Raw genomic sequence first — 17252 nt, forward strand, 5'->3', positions numbered from 1 at the left:
GCCTATTGCTTTGCACAAAAAAACCCAGCAGGTACAGCTGTGGTTTAAAGTTAGGCGAAGTGGAGGGTGTGTGTGTGTGTGTGTGTGTGTGTGTGTGTGTGTGTGTGTGTGTGTGTGTGTGTGTGTGTGTGTGTGTGCTGGACTTAGTCTGAGTCTGGGTCAGAGTCCTGCACACTGGGCTCTCGGGAAAAGGTGTGGCCAGACATGAAGCAAACAGTCTCTTTCACACTGCAAAGAGGCTCACTGCCCAGTGCAACAAAGCAACAAAAGCTAGACTTTCATTAAAGCATTGTTACATACCTCTCTGTTTACTTTTAGTCAATCCAATTCAACTGATCTTTACTTTAAAAAAAATAACAACTAATTTTAACAGCTGTTTTTTCCTGTCTTGTTTTGTGTACACCAACTCTATTTTTGTTGTATTGCTACCTGTTATAATATCAGGTAAACTGGCTTTACAGGAGTGACTGTCACAGCTATCAGAGTTACCACACTTCCACCATACAAGGAGAAACTCTCTCTCTCTCTTTCTCCCTTCCTCCCTCCCTCCCTCCCTCCCTCTCTCTCCCTCTCTCTCTCAGGTGGGTAGCTTACCTTTGTGGTCATGTGACACCGTCAGGGTAAAGGTGGACTGCTTTGTGTCGTGCTGAACTGTTATTTCACTGTCGTCCTCAGAGTGCCAGTCATTCGGCTTTTTCCTGTCTTTGAGTGAAGTGCACCTGGAAACTTTATTTATCTGATTCTGCTTTGTTTGGTCCAATATGTCCATCAGTCGGAAAAACTGGTCGGCTTTGTCCAGGTAAGATCGTTGTTTTACTCTTTCTTGAATTTTCCAAAGAGAGTGTATGACATCTTCAGCAGCTGTTACATTGTCAGACATTATAGGCTTTAACTTTATTCACTGAGCTGACTTCACTCCAAACAGTTTATCTTGAGAAAAACAGATTTTATAATATTAACTCAGGGACTTTGTGTGATCTAGTCAGCAGCTTAAAGAGCCTACTTTAACCTTCTTTAACACTGTGCTTTTTTCTTCCTCTCTTGCTATCTTGACTAATGTTAGTACAGGCACCTCTACCTTTGCTGTGATGTTTGAATAACAAACTATAAAGCCATGGTTTAAGTTTAGAAATAACTGGATCACCCAAAATGTCTTATTTCTAAATAACAGCACACCTTTGCTGCACTGCCTGTGGCAATAAACCTAAGAAATGCTGTGTTTTCTACACACACACACACACACACACATGATGCATATCATGTAGAATTTGACTGAAGTTACTTCCACAGGCAACTGTCACTTTGCAAATAAAATAGTTGATGAACAAGTACGGCAGGTTTCGTTTAACGGTTATTATGTCGGTAATCTTTGCTTTTCAACTACAAAAACAAGCAACTCAGTTGGATTCATTTCTGTAGGGCCAATTGTCTGACTGACTGCCACGTGAATCTACATTATTCCCGGGCCTCGTCTCGTCTCCTCGCCTTTGTTTCATTTTCTGTTCTCGTCCACTGATCATTATGTGTTATTATATGTTCTCTGTGTGCATTCTGACCCTGCCCTCAGCCTGGCACGCCAGTGGACAATGGAGGACGAGGAGGAGGTGGAGAGGGAGAAGAGGAGGAGGGTGAAGAGCTCGAGCAGCACCGCTGACCTAGATGCACCCGGCGACACGACCACCCCCAGCAACAGCCCCACCACTGGGACAGGCGCCACAAGTGAGACGTCCCAGGGGCTCAGCAGGTTATTCTCACGATTTAGTAAAACAGAATTTGTGGACTCTCTGATCATGTTTTCTGTCGCTATAAATGATCAAGTAGTTCTCTCCTCTCTTCTGTTTCTGGTTTCTATCTAATGGAGCCACAGGGAAGCTGGGATGTAAGAATCCACCCCTATCTGATAGTACAGTGGTTGGATTTCAGAAACAGACATGGGGGTTTCTTACTCTTTTTTTTGCCCCTGGGAGTGTGTCATGTGTACACTTTTCAAACGCATGGAAAAAACCTGATATCATGCATAGAAAGTATGAAAGGCTGTCAAACACACCTCCAGCTGAGTACCTGGAGCAGAAGCAGTCTTCAAAGACAGAAAGGAACTGTAGGGCCTTTCATTAGAGAAACCTGATCAGACACAGGACAGACAGGCACCTCTCTCTAGAGATGATCCATCATATACAGTATATAGTATATATCGGTCATGTCTGTATTTATTTCCAGTGCGGAGCAGTTGCAGCTGGATTTCGTAGAGATGCTGCGAGTCCGTGACGAAAAGCGGAGGATGAGACACGTGGAGACGCTGAGACGGCAGAAGGAGGTAGGCGATGACGAAGCGGAGGCCGGCAGCGAAGGAGGAGGGGGCGCCAGGGTAGAGTTACTGGGGGACTTGGATGAGGAGCAGGGCAGTGGGTTGCCCTCTGTGAAAACCAAGCCAAAACCACCCCAAAAGACAACATCCTACAGTCCCAGCAGCAGCAGCACCAGCAGCAGTACCAACACCAACACCACCAACAGACAAGTAAGAATGGAGTCACTCATTACCCTCGTAATACAATTTGCCTTTTATAAAGTGGAGTTATCATGTGTCAACAAGAGCAACTCATTGCAATTGAGGCTGACGGGATAAGTGAAAACTTCCTGTTGGCGATAGAGTAAAGTTCAGGAAGTCACTAAACTCTTTAGGATTCATCTTATATGACTGTGAAAAGTTCCAAGTCAGTCCATCCACTAGTTTGGCCTAACTGACAGATGTTGCTTGAAGACAGAACTGACATGTAGTATCTTCCTGTCAGACAGGAGACAGGTAGGCAGGCAACAAACCTTCATTCAGAAGCCCGAGTCACAACACAGTGCTACAGTACCAACAGTGTGGTTAATCACCGTTAAGTGTTACCCCACACAGAGAGAGCTGTGTTAATCTTTTTCTAGAGTCTAACAACAACAACTCACCACCGTCTGTCCCCTCAGGGAAAGATCTCACTCTCATGTTTTCTCATGTTCAAGATGGAAAGATTCAGTGTTTGTTGATAGAATTATCTAGATAAGCAAATATTTAAAGAGAGGCTACATGATACTCACATGTATACAGATGTAGAATCTATAGCATTGTCTACATCTATATTGTCTGATACAAGCACACTATATAAATTAAAATGATGCGGTTTGAGGAAATGGAGCTAAAGACTGTTTGTATATTCATCACCTGTCAGTTTGCTGGACTTGGACTCTTCCACTGAATCAACAGAGCATGCAAAACTTTGATAAGCTAAGTTTAAGGTCATAATTTGAACTTTATCTTTTATTACACTTGCAGGCGGCTCTAATTCACTGAATCTGCAAATGAGGCCATAACAGTAGAGCGTTATGTAATGCTAGGTGTGTCTGAGGTGGCTCTGTACAAAGGCTTGTATGCTATGTGCTCATATTGATTGTTTCCACTCTGTTTGTTTCTTTGTTAGCTTGAAAATGGCGAGTCGCCGAGCAAAGACCCTGATCCCAAGCCGTTGTCCAACCCGCATCGCAAGTTTGTCAGGTTAACGAGCACGACTTTCTATTCTTCTTTTTGCTTGGCAGTGACTGTGAGTGTATTCCCAATATAGATCAAACCTTTTCTAAAGATAAGATATGGTTTATTGATTCCACACAAGGAAACTGAAATGCGGCAGCAGAGGACAGACTAGTAGAGTGGTGAATGGATTACTGCTTATAAGGCAACCATATGTGCCCACAAACAAGTCTAGGGATATTTGTCGAGATTCAGATGACAACTCTCTAAATGCTAAATACAGTATTTTGAAATTTTGTACATACTTCCATATAATACAGTATACACAGTATTTAATCACAGACTTCTGTCCTGTCATGATTAGCTGGAAAGCTGGTGGGTGCAAACACTGGCTAAAACACCAGGATAACAAGACAGTGATCTCTGTGGAATCATTCTGTTGCTTTGAAGAATTGGGATGTCTTGATGCAACTTTGGTTCCTCCTGGCTCACTTGTTTGTTGCTTGAATTTCTTTGAGCCTCTGTGAACTTGGCTTGAGATATCACAAGCCTGTCTCATATCACTTACAATATACATTTCAGTCAGTTTGTTGATGTTGCAAACCTGTTATAGCTACTAAGAGCTCTAAATCTTATCATCTGTTCAAGAGTGTTTTGATAAATTAATATATGAAAACACTAACCCTAACCCTTTAATAGCCCCCGAACAGTAGAGAGATAGATCGTACAAAACAATATTTCGGAGGCAGACTGGGGAACAGTAGAGACTTTAATACTCTGCAGCTTTACTGTGAGTTTTTCCTGGATCACTGGGTGCTTTCTCATGCACATCTTCAACTGACCTTTCAGTTCACTTGTGTCTCTCTTGCTGCAGTTCTGTGTCCATCTCCCTCGACAAAGGTCCCATGAGTCCCAAGAGTCCTCGCTCTCCGACTTCCCCCATGTCACCCCGCGAACACTGGCCATCGCCCTGCCAGAGTCCCACTCCCAGGGAATCTCAAAGCCCTGTTCAGAACGGACACACACAGGAGGTAGGTCAATAAACACACACACACACACACACACACACACACACACACACACAGATGACATCATTTACAGCATAACTATCTCTGCTTCATGTTTTGCTTGTCAAAGTGCTTGCAAAGTGCCGATGCAGCTGCTTATTTATTCAATAAAACAACAGCACCATCCAGTGTTAGAAGAGTGAAAGTCACACTCTTTGTACTTACAACTTACAAACTAATACTGGCTCCATAATGGAAAGTGGAAGTGTAGAAGAGATGCTCTGGGGAACTTCACCTCATCTTCTTCTGACTGGGAATAGTCAACTCTGATGTTCAAGTTATTTTACTTTACCTCAGACCAGCAAGAATGGCTCTTCCTCCAATGGCGACTTTGAACAATCGACCAAACCTGCCTTCGTCAGACAGAGTTCCAGGACTATATCTTTCAGGGTAAACACATCAACCTAACCACACACACACACACACAAACATACACACACGTTCTCCCACGGAAATGTCACCATCAAGTGTTGCCTATTTGACTGTTAAAACACGATTTAATCTTGTATGACGTGTCAGACTATCAGCACAGGATGATTTGCTTGAGCCTCTGAAGCTTCGGGCTTATGCTAATAGCTGAAGCAGTATTTACCAGCTCTGACTGCTGACTGGTTGCATTGTTAACACCTGGGCACATCACAAGAGAGGAGGCTGTGCTGGTCATGAACTTCTTCTGACACTCGGAAGACTGTTGGGTCTGCTAACATGCGTGCTTGTCTTACTGTTGGTCCTCCACAGATGATGAGGAAGAAAGAAGAGGGGAGTGCACCGCTGCAGAGGAGGTAAAGAAACATCAGTGCTTTTACTTTGAGTTGCTTTGTGTCAGCCCACCTTTTGTCAAATGCAAATTGTTTGATTCTGTTTTAGTGCGAGTGTGAGAATGGCCTCCAAGAAGTTTGAATCCAACACAGTAAGATAACAATTCGTATTACCAGATGTAAAAATAGAGAAATATAATAATGACCATTTTGTTGTATAGCATTTCAATCAATCATTTAAAAACAGAAAAGTGCTAAACAGAAGTTATGAATGATCATATTATCACTGTGGCAAGATGAAGGCTCTTTGTGAGATCTGCTGTATTTCATCACATCTGGATATTGAACTAATTCACAGACTATGAAACTATTTTTAAATTGCACATAAATGATTTAAACTGCATCTAATATTAAATATACTTGGGTCTGGATCAGGACCAAAATGAAGATGAAGACAAGGCATCATCTTTCACAAGAAAGTGAGTTCCTATTTCTGGTTCCTTTTCTAGTTTAATTTCAGTCAAAGTGAGTAAATGCGGCCGGATAGTGTGTGTTTACACTATAGGCTATGTACTGTTTTGTTCAGCTCCAAGCAGAGGATTTCATCAAGGTCCATCCAGGAGAAAATGGAGAGACTGGCTCAGGCTGCACAGGTCGGATTCTAGAGCACAAAACATCATAACTCATCATGACTCTCAGTAATATAAGTGATATATTCTCTGGATTCTACTTCCTGTATATGTGCAGAAGTCAGAAGTAACGCGATCCCCAGACGTGACCCAGAGGACCCTGTTCCTGCTGGACGAGGTGTCCAGGAAGAGAGGACTCTTTGAGAAGGAGCAGCAGGAAGCAGCTTCCACCAGCCCTGGAGTTTCCAGACAGGTAAACTCATTGCTCCCGTTTTGTCCTGTATTTGATGCACATGTGCACTTTAATCTTTAGTTATGACAAAAAATTATAAAATGAAACAAATAAATGGTAACAAGGGATTTTGAGGAACACCTATTGAAAAACAACTTGGATTTACAAGAGTTAGAAAGTGCTATACACACACTACATTATTAATTGGTACGTGTTACAATGTTATACTGTAGCTCTGTACTGACACTGTGAGCATGAGTGGACTCTAATTGTTTCACATCTCTGGTTTTACCAGGAGTTTAGGAGCTTTGCATCAGGGATGTCGGACCGGATCAACCGCTGGCTCAACAAGTCCAGCCCAACTGGGCCATCACACAGTCCCTCTGTAAAGTCACCTATTAATCAGGCTATTTGCATTGCAGCACTTCCACTGAAACTGCGTCATGTTGCAATTTAAGTGCAGGAGCAGCTAGAGGGCAGTACTACTCTTTCAGTTACTCATGCCTTGGACTCCTCAGCAGGATGGCTTTTATTTTTTTCAGTTTGTTCTCCTCGCTTTCCATTTGTTTTACATTTTACATTACTTTTCTATGACTATCCTTGTTCATATTCTGATCTGTTCACACAGACTTTGACTTACGATGAGTAGAAAATAAAGTTAGGCCTTAATGGGATAGTTGACTTCACTTTAACCAAAAGTTTAATTATAAGTTATTTCAGTTGAGATAAGCTGTGACATGACACTATAGTCTACAAAGACACTGTGATTTCTGATATAACTGAGCAAAACCAAGGTCATTGTCTTTAAAGAGAAATGAATGTGAAGCTCATCAGATATCAGCACATCCTGTTTTATGTATACAGAATATATATTTTATATATATCCTTCCTGCCTGTGTTGCTACTGTGTCAAAGGTTAATTGACAAATAAGTGCATTTTTCTCGCTACTATTTATAGGACTTGAGACATGTGGACATTACCAGCAAGAGGAGCCTGTTTGAGAACCGAGGGGAGAACAGTGTCTCTCAAGACAGCCCTGGGAAAATCCACAAGTGAAACATGTCCAACAGGTAGGATTACTGTGCTAAAAGAGAACACACAGTGGTACGTCTTTGCCTGGACACTCTGAAAAAAGTTGACATGTTATCTAAATGAAGCAGATAGAAAGCTACTATGACAGCAACTATGACAAAGTTAATTTAAATATGAAATGAAAAAATATTTCTTGCTGTCATTTTTGTGTGGTAATTTGCAGGATAAAGAAGAAAATGACGAGAGGAGACGAAGAGAACTGGGAGATTAATGAATGCCATGACTGACTGATTGTGTCTTCAGCCTTTATACTGTATGTTCTTTTTTTCCCTTTTTTTGTCACTGCCAAAGCACATGGGAGGAACAGACGGAAAAATCTAAGAAAAGGGTTGAAGTTGTAGCTGCAAAGAAAAGGAGGAGTCTGCTTTTTAAAATTAGGAGGTTTGGAACGAAGACGTTGTATGGAGTGATGATAAGAAAAAAAGTACAAGGTAAAGAGAATATAAGGAAAGTGACAGGAAAGAGAGATGGCAGTGACATATTTGTTTTAAAACTCTTCAGCTGTTTGCCTTAACTATGTGTAATTTCTTTCAAGCACTTTAAACAGGTGAAGGTCTTCAAGCTTGTGTTTATTACAGTTTTTCTCGATTGCTAAGACACATTTCTTGAAAGCTTCTCTCCTTTTCTCTAAACTGTGAACACAATCAGACTCTTCTTGCAAAACTGCATCACAAGTTGTGTCTATGAAAAGTGCTGATGGTTTTGCCATAAGAGTGACTGATTCAATCAGTGGGTTCAGGCAACTGAGAATTTGGTTCAGACAGCAGGGTTTAGTGTTTTAGCAAATGAGAAAAACTGTAAATAACAGCAGTGGGAATCCTGAAGTTTTTAATTGTATGTTTTTGTCTAATCTGCCAAAATGTAATGTTTTTTTTCCGGCAAGTGTGTTGTAATGTAATGTGTTGTCAGCATGATGCTGCCTGTCTGTGGAATAAAACATTTTCCTATATACAGTATGTCTGCCAAATATTTATTTCAACTCCTCAACCACAACACAGAAACAGTGTGAAGTCATAAAATACATTTGAACACGGCTTATCTTTAGAAGAGAGAGAGTGAAGATAAAGAGGTGTATGCCTGTGTTTTGTCAGTGGCAGGATGCCATACATGGTTGGGTGCCACAGTGTGTGTGTGGGCATGTGTGTGTGTGAATCATTGTCAGTGAGCGACTGTGGACTTATCTGGATGGTTTCGGCACTGTGGCCCACAGCCGTGCACACAGTGGCCTTTTTTGGGAATGGTGATAAAGAAGAGTACATGCTATCTAAAAGTTTATTAATAACACAACAAGGGGTCCTAAAGCCCCCTTTTCCCACTACACAGCCAGTCCCATTGCCCTCTGAGACTCACCTCACGTTACTGGTAGAGAGAGGACTTCTCCTCTGCTGTACATTCAATCTGTCCATCAGCTCTCTTTCTCCATCGCTCCATCTGATCTCTAGGTAAGTGTCTCACATTCTGTGTGCAAAAAGATACAAAAAATGTTGTCGCAAGGAAGTGGTGAGAATGTAAAGGGGAATGTTAAGGCGTCTGTTTAACATTCAGATCCACTGCTGCGCACCTGAACGTTTGCTGCCATGTCAGACAACGAGGAAGTGGAGTACGAAGAGTAGGTTGAAACTCATTTTCATTTATGATGCGTAACATTGAAGCAAAGCTCTGTTTACCTAAACACACAAGAGCACAAGTACAGACATGCAGTTTCTTTACATTGAATTGGATTTGCAGCTTCATGCTGCCTTAAAGGTGACACAGTGGATTGCTATGCTATATTTGCAGATGGGTTCTGAATAATAACCTATTCATTTGTTTGAATTTCACAGGGTGGTGGAAGGTAAGAACTTGTCTTGTGACTCATCTCAAGTTCACTATCACCTCTAAAACACACAATAACTTATAAGGATCTGATCTACTTTCGAAACTAAAGGCGGGATGTTTTCTTTGCATAATCTACTGATCTTAATATAGTTACCTGATACTATAATACAGTACATGACTACATGCAGCAATAACTGGATCTAAAATGAAAGGTTGCTGTATCTCATGTAAATGAAAATGTTTGGTTGTCTACTCAGCATGCAGTTTCCATGGCTGCAAGTATTGGGACTGTTAAGCCCTATAATTTAATGACGTAAATGAGAAACAGGCTACAGCACTTCATAATTAAAGGGTGCTTGTTTTTTTCCCCCAATTCCTAAAATCTGGGGCTTATCACGATGAAGCACAAAGTGCATTTGAACTAAGGGACTTCCTTGCGGAGTCAAAAATTGCAGTAACTTTTTTTTTTTTGATAATATACAGGATGTTAAAGTTATTTGTTCAGGGTCCTGATGGTGATTTCCTGCATCCTGTTCTTTTGTTTGTAATTTTCTTGGTGGCATTATTGCAAAAGGGGTTGTGTGTATTAACCTGGGTTACCATAACCCACATTTCTGTGATTCCATTTGTTAATTCCTTTTCTGTGTGTCTCCCTGGCTGCCAACTCAGAAGAGGAAGCTGCTGAAGGTACAATAACTTTACAAGACAGTTTTAGCACCTTACAATAATTATTAATTATAAACATCAAAAGCCACCAGGGAGACAGGTGGACAGGTGGACTGGTTTGTCTCGACAGTCAGGGTGTGCCGTACAAAAAGCGATGGCTGATTTAGTAAATTGGTCATGCTATATCTCACCAAGCTTTGAAAGACATATTTTATTAGTTTGTGTTTTATGTCTTTCTTTGTGTGTGCCTGAATGCTGCTGGCTGCTTTGCCAGTTGTCTGGCTGCACTAACCAGACCTGTGCTTCGCTCGGCAGAGGAGGAGCAGGAGGAGGTGGAGGAGGAGCAGGAGGAGGAGGCAGAGGAAGGTACTGCTTGAGCTTTGGGCTGAAAAGATTTTCACTTTTTTTCCATTTCCATTTGGGGAAGCTATCTCACCTTTAATCTGAAATTATTTTGTGTGATGATGTACGTATATGCATTATGGGGGAAATTCTAATTTGAAGGATTAAATGATATGTTCTCGCAGATTATTCTAGATTCTGATATCTCAAGGTTCATATGAGCATTTTAATGAGAAATACATGAGCTGAAAATGTCCAATAAACATTTTCAAAATCAATGTCACAAGATGACTTGTGTTAGTGGAGGGCAAAAATAGAGGCATATAGATATAGAAACATAAAGGATGTTTCTATTCTATATATTTGTAATCTCATTCCTTTTTGCATTTCTAGGGAGAAAAGATGATATGGTGCACAGTTTAGGATAGACAATAAATCAAAACAAGCCCAGCAAGCTCAATATGTCATAATTTGAGCCATTTACATTCACATTTTCCTCATACATTAGGATGTGTGCTAATTCACTCACCCACAACCCCTCTGCTTTTGATCAGAGTGTACATTTTTATGGCCGCCAGATCAGATTACCACAGTGGCTGTGGATGTAATGATCCACACATCACTGATTTGGCTATAACAAACTGGTGGGTGGACACCTGCACCACAGCATACAACCACTGATGACATAATTTACATCAAGCAGACCTTTGCACACTGGTGGATGGAGTGAGGTTAGTACAACCTACCTTATCAACATGTAGATGCTGAAAGTTAGATGTTACTAAAAGGAAAAAATAGAAATAGAAATTATATACAATTAAATGGACAGTAATCAAGAGATACGGTTAGTGTGTCCACTGTCCATTCATTTTAAAGGCCAGTCTTTGTCCTCCATAGAGACAACTATTACTTCTCAGTATCATCTGATCATATCATATATTTCAGACTTACTTTACTGCTTTGCTCTCTCTCTCTCTTTTTCTCTCTTTTGATGATCTCAAGTTAGATTTGAGAGAGTCAAATGTCATCATAAATACACACACACACACACACACAAACAAGCACCACTTCACCAGCTCTCAGTCTGAAGTGATCAGATGTTATCTGGCCTCTGTAGTCCATCATCCTCAGTAACATAATACACCTCCAAAAAGCATAAACAAGGGAAAAGAGAGAGAAAGAGAAAAATAAACTGATTGGGCTTTAACAGCTGTTCTCCTACATCGTTCTGTGCAAAATACACTTTAAAAAATGACAGGTGACTCCCACAGAAGAGTGATTATTTGAGCATGGCATAGAGCCAATATCACATCTTAAGACTGTCAAACTCACTGAAATGCATGTTTTCTTTACCGCTTCCTTCTGTGCCAGAGGCCGCGGAGGAGGAAGACACCACAGCTGCAGAGGAGGAGCCAGGTGAACAACAAGGTGAGGGACTTCATTATGGAAAAAACTGTCGCGAGGTTGTTGTTTCTGAGTGAAGACATTTAAGTCAGTCACAGCATGACAGTTTCCAAGTGTATTGTCATGTGTTGACAACAGGGCGATGATGATTAATTTATTTTGTCAGTAACCATGAGACAGTCGTACAAGAAATGATATGCTATCTCAGTCACACTTCACTTTGGTATGTGTGAAGTTCAAATGTCTCACTGTCTCTTGTCTTAATCACATCAGCCTCTGTGTCAGAAGATCCTCAAGCCTCCTATTGCAACCGGTCCTAACAGTCGAGGTCATTAGTCAGAATTGGCTCATTGATGTCACGTTTAATCAGATCAGTTGTGTTTGGGCGTTTTCCCTCTCTCTCCTTTCACTCACATGAAACTGCAGAGATGTTAGTCAGATTTATACTCATCTGAGCTTTTCAACTAACAAACGCCCTATTTAGCACACGTCAACCTTTGCCCATGTGTCACACGCAATTACAATCTTGTTAGAATAGTTTGTGAACACAATTTATTGATTTATTTTTTTTAACCTCCAGTCAAAGTGGGGGCCAGGGCGCCAAAGGGACATTAGGGGGTCCTCAGCAAATTGGAAGGATGATGAAGTGTAATTCAAAGTGAAATAATTATTTCATGAGTAGCCTATGAAATCAAGTTCATATCAATTTGAAATGTTATTTATCATGCTTACTGTCTGCAAATCAAACATCAATTATCAGGTCATAAACTACTGTTGGCCTTGTGTCCACACACACACACACACACACACACACACACACACACACACACACACACACACACACACACACACACACACCTTCAAAGTACGCTGCCTCTAAAATAGCTGGCTAGCATGTAGGGCACAAAAATAGCTGCAGTATTAACAAGGAAAATAATGTTCCAAATGTAATTATACTGCATTAGTCAGAGGTTTTATTCATTCATCTATTTATTTGCACATTTTCTGCAGTTCTGAGGTTTGCAAAGGGGGTAGGCTATCTAGCCAGAAGCTAATGCTATAGCCTACAAATTAAACTAAACTAAATTAATTTAAATTAAATTTTGGGAACCCTGGCCTTGTGGGATTTTAACTCAAAAACTAGTAAACTAGTAAAAGTGACTCTTTAGCTATGACTTTTCCATAGCTACACTTAGCTTTAATTTAGTATTATACCGGCAAACTTCAGCCTCAGGTGTAATGTTGCTATGTTTCATGCTAATTAGCAAATATTAGTATGTTAATATTTACATCAGTTAAACATGTTCACATTTAAGTTGTGTGCAAATTGACACAGGCCTACTGGCATTTAGCTCAAAGCAGCACTGTGCCTAAGGGGATCATCCCTATGTTCCCCGGGTCCTATGTTCCCCACTTTGTATGGGACAGGGGAACATAGAACCCTTTTTTAGAAAAAGGGTCCTGTGTCCTTTTGGGGAAAAGCAGGGAACACAGGATGTTGCATGTTCCCCGGGTCCTGGACCCGGGGAACATGCAATTTTTGGTCCCATACCTGGAAGTTGAGTTGTGACTTGGCATATTTTTGCCTATTTTTGAGTGAGAAGTTGAGTTGTGACTTTGAGTGAGAAGTGGAATTGTCCCATTGGTTGGGTTTAGGCAATAAAGAAAGGAGTTGGTTAAGTTTAGTAAAAAGACCAGGTAGAGGCTAGACAGGCCAGATAGAGAGAGTCAAGATAGAGAGAGTCCATCAACCAGCAACAGCGGGGAACATCGGACCCTTTTTTTGAAAAAAAGCTGGCCAGCTCGATGGGAGGACTGGGTGGTAGACTGGTCCATGGGAAGGGAGGGGAGGCCGGTCTAGCAGCAGGGGAACGGGTGGGAGAAGGGTCCTATGTTCCCCAGTATGTATTGCGACCGGGGAACATAAGACCCTTTTTGGTAAAAACGGGGAACATAGGACCCATTTTCAAAAAGAGGGAACATAGGTACGCTCCCGTGCCTAAGTATCACACTGTGACCTAGGCGTGTTACATAAGTATAACATCAGTTAAAATCCTGCAAACAAGTGCTATTACGAGTGTTGTTGCTTGTTGAGTGTCATTCATAGGTCACAGATGGCATGTCTTTAAAACCTAATGCTTATTATCAATGTCTCTCATTGTTCCATGGTGTTATTTATGATGAAGTGACACACTGAGCACTCCACTGTTGACTCACCCAAACACAGACAAGCCAACAGTTGCCCGATTTCCTCCTCATGCACTCTGACGTATCATTTTCTCTGTTTGTAGTAAAATACAACTTAGCAGTCATTCGACACGCACCATTAAGTTCATAAAAACCTCTCAAACATTTTGTTTGTTTGTTTGTGTTTCAGATGGAGAAGAGGAAGCTGAGGAAGGCGAGGGTAACACTGTTTTCTGATACTATGTCAAAATGAGTGCCAGCACATTCTGATACTGTTTTTATTGCATGTAACCTCAGAAGCAGAAACTGAAAAGACTGAAACTGAAAACTTTCAGCTCAGTTACAGTTGTTATAAACACACACTAAACTGTCATAACATGCTGGCATTTCCTTGTGACTATGAGATCTGCGTGTGTGGGTGGGGGGTGTGTGTCTGGAAGCAAGCTCATATCTTTTATTTTTTCTCTCTGTCCACAGAGGAAGAAGCTAAGCCAAAATTCAAGTGAGTTACACTCATGGATGTGCAAAGACAAATTCATTTATTGCGGGAAAAAAAAGGAAAAGAAAAAGAAAAAAAAAGCTCTTGAATTAAAAGCATAGCTTCTGGGAAATACATTTGTTTTTTTGTTTTTTTTGCAGAGTGTTAGGAGTGACCATGACTCCTCTTATGTTCAGAACATGTCAGACAATCATTAGCCTACTTTTTTTTTTTGGTTGCTTCAGCTGTTCAGCATCAAAATAATCCTGTGAAAGGTATCTCCATATTTACTCCATATCTTAACTGCACAAATGGCTCACACCTTAATCACAGACCCATCCATCATCTCAAATAACACACACATATATATATATAGGCTATGGTATGTGCCTCTCCGTATCTGCAGCGTACAGGCAAAGACAAGCATGAATGGACTTGAAGGGAAATTGTATTCATTATCTTTTGACATCCACAGTCATAAAGACTGACTGAAGATTTACTCATCAACATTTCTTTTACTCTGCCCTATATCTCATTGTACTGTCTGTTTTTTTTGTTTTGTTTTTTCATTTTCATTTTCCAGGCCATTTATCATGCCAAACCTCATCCCCCCCAAGATCCCAGATGGAGAGAAGGTGGATTTTGATGTAAGTGGAATCAAAACATGGGATTCCCCTTTTACTTACAATTTATGAAATACTTAAAAGTACTATACTATAACATAATATGGTAAATTACAGTACTAATTAATATAGGTAATATTAATAAAATATACTATCCTTTAATAAACTACTATACTATACTACACATAGGTTTCTATGCAGTATCATTACTATGGTAGTAGTATTTCACGATCATAACCATTATTATTAGTAACAATTTTAAATAAACTACGTGGATGATAAACTGGGATACATCTGTCAATGTTAATATTGTGCTGAATTAAATTCTTGTTTAAAAGAGACTCATATGTGTAAATAATTCTTCATACAAATATAATTACTTGTACCCTTTTTTTGTGGAAGCGAATGTAACATCAAATCCCCATGTCTGTAGGATATACATCGTAAAAGGATGGAGAAGGACCTGATGGAGCTCCAGACCTTGATTGAGGTTCACTTTGTGAGCAGAAAGAAGGAAGAAGATGAGCTCATTCAACTCAAGGACAGGATTGTAAGCTCCATATGCTGTGGCTAACCTACTGTAAACCACACACATACAGAGTCAGCTTAAATCTGATACGTGAAAATGGGATCATTTGTTGCTTTGCAGGACAAACGCCGTTCTGAGCGAGCAGAGCAGCAAAGGATCCGCAGTGAAAGAGAGAAAGAGCGGCAGAAGCGTCTTGAGGTAGAGTCCTGTTCCAGCTGCTGTAATGTACACTACACAGTTGCCAGCATTCAACCATTTCTCTTTTTCACTCTTGATCCATGTTTCTCTAGGACGAGCGAGCTCGCAAGGAGGAGGAGGAGGCCAAGAGGAAAGCAGAGGATGATGCTAAGAAGAAGAAAACCCTCACCAGCCTCCACTTCGGAGGGTACATGCAGAAGCTGGTGAGCAAATGCAGGGTTTTTTGTGTGAGGATTTCCAAAATGTTCAAGTAATGAAAGACCATGAGGGCATGAATTACTTCCCACAGACAGAGAAACGCAGCGGTAAGCGGCAGACTGAGAGAGAGAAGAAGAAGAAGATCCTGAATGAAAGACGCAAAGGTCTGGACATTGAGCACATGAACCAGGATAAGCTCAAGTAGGTGGAGAGACATAAATATACCACAAAAGGCATCATTTCTGTGAAAATATTGCTTTATTCATTCTAAAGGGAAATCAGAGATAAACAACAATTCCTTGACACAAATGTCTTCATCTCTCAGGGACAAAGCCACGGAGCTGTGGGAGTGGATGTACCAGCTGGAGGCTGAGAAGTTTGAACTGCAGTACCAGTTCTCCAGACAGAAATATGAGGTGTGTGGGGGAAAAGACACACAGCTCAGATTATTAAAGACACAGAAAAATAACAGACATCATGAAAGTAAATGTTTTCATGTTTTCTTTTTTCCAGATTAATGTGCTGAGGAACCGTGTCAGCGATCATCAGAAAACGTGAGATGTTTTTTTTCTCTTTTTCTTGACTTACTAATGACATTTGTCTCACACCTGCACCACCCACATAATGCATAGTCTAATTGTCTAGTATCTGGCAGAACATGAAGAAGCTCAATACCCAGGCTGTTGCTATCAACACTTTGTTACTGTGCAGCATGATTTTCACCTCTGAAATCACCCCGGGGGGAAAAAGGAAGGCCTGCTAACTTGTTTATTGACTGCCAAATTTTGCGCAAATATCCAGTGTTATTCATGTGCAGGCCTGTTATTCAAAGATTTAAGTAAACTTGTGCAGCCAGTTCACAAAAAACTGTAATTACGCTGTGCAACCGTGGAACACTAATAGAGTATTAAATATTACTGCAATTGTAATTGCAGTAATATACAGGCTGTTACTTCAACATATGGGTGTGGTGGCCAGGTCAGCTGTCACACCTGTTACAGTCGCACAGAAAGCTCTCAGAGGCCTGAGCGTGTCTCACATCGTAAGATGCTCGCCTTGTTATTTTTGGAATGGGCCGGAGAGGGTTCTGTGATCTGGAAATGGCAGCTTTCTGACTGCTTTTTGTGGACAAACTAGTTAGACCTGCTGTTTGCTTGACATAATCCTTCTTTGTTTTCAACAGATCTAAGAGGAGCAAGAGAGGCCTGAGGAAATAGATGCTGAAATGCTGCATGAGCGGTGTCACCATGAGCACTCAATCCAGCCACAATGTCAAGACTGAGGGCTAAGTGTCTTTTCTTCCACACCCAGTCCCGCCCGTTTCCCTTAACTACCACCTGCAGTGCAAATTATAACCAATTATCTGTCTCACTCTTTCATTTTCCCCATCATTTCAATGAGATATTCTGTCTTTAATGGTGTAAATAAAATCATCTCAGCTGAACCACTTGCTTCTTGCTTCTTTCAGACCGTGAATGCAGCTGCATTTGTTGGTTTACAATCAAATCTCAGTGTAAATGAAGTACAA

General features: G+C 40.8%; 2 protein-coding genes across 4 annotated transcripts; both read left to right on the forward strand.

Annotated features, from left to right (window-relative positions):
* The first annotated feature begins 605 nt into the window (after positions 1-605).
* Positions 606-7662, forward strand: lad1 (ladinin). The gene is made up of 14 exons (XM_085782109.1): positions 606-799; positions 1568-1744; positions 2218-2515; positions 3456-3529; positions 4377-4533; positions 4867-4959; positions 5308-5351; positions 5437-5479; positions 5763-5806; positions 5914-5980; positions 6075-6209; positions 6484-6573; positions 7147-7259; positions 7445-7662. The coding sequence occupies exons 1-13, from the start codon at positions 762-764 to the stop codon at positions 7243-7245; spliced, it is 1359 nt and encodes a 452-aa protein (XP_085638235.1). The 5' UTR covers positions 606-761; the 3' UTR covers positions 7246-7259; positions 7445-7662.
* A 1442-nt stretch (positions 7663-9104) lies between these two features.
* On the forward strand, positions 9105-17168 carry tnnt2a (troponin T type 2a (cardiac)). 3 transcript variants are annotated; one of them, XM_085782119.1, is made up of 13 exons: positions 9105-9786; positions 10081-10131; positions 11479-11535; positions 13889-13918; positions 14176-14200; positions 14760-14823; positions 15233-15349; positions 15449-15526; positions 15619-15729; positions 15816-15925; positions 16050-16140; positions 16238-16278; positions 16908-17168. In XM_085782119.1, the coding sequence occupies exons 6-13, from the start codon at positions 14770-14772 to the stop codon at positions 16939-16941; spliced, it is 636 nt and encodes a 211-aa protein (XP_085638245.1). In that variant the 5' UTR covers positions 9105-9786; positions 10081-10131; positions 11479-11535; positions 13889-13918; positions 14176-14200; positions 14760-14769; the 3' UTR covers positions 16942-17168. The 3 variants fall into 3 exon arrangements, with proteins under 3 accessions (XP_085638245.1, XP_085638246.1, XP_085638244.1); XM_085782120.1 differs by lacking the exon at positions 9105-9786 and having other exon boundaries at positions 10076-10131; XM_085782118.1 differs by lacking the exons at positions 9105-9786; positions 10081-10131 and having other exon boundaries at positions 11448-11535.
* Positions 17169-17252: the final 84 nt, after the last annotated feature.

The sequence above is a fragment of the Trachurus japonicus genome, chromosome 7 (assembly GCF_045865225.1).
Source record: "Trachurus japonicus isolate A0001 chromosome 7, Traja_1.0".
NCBI lineage: Eukaryota > Metazoa > Chordata > Actinopteri > Carangiformes > Carangidae > Trachurus > Trachurus japonicus.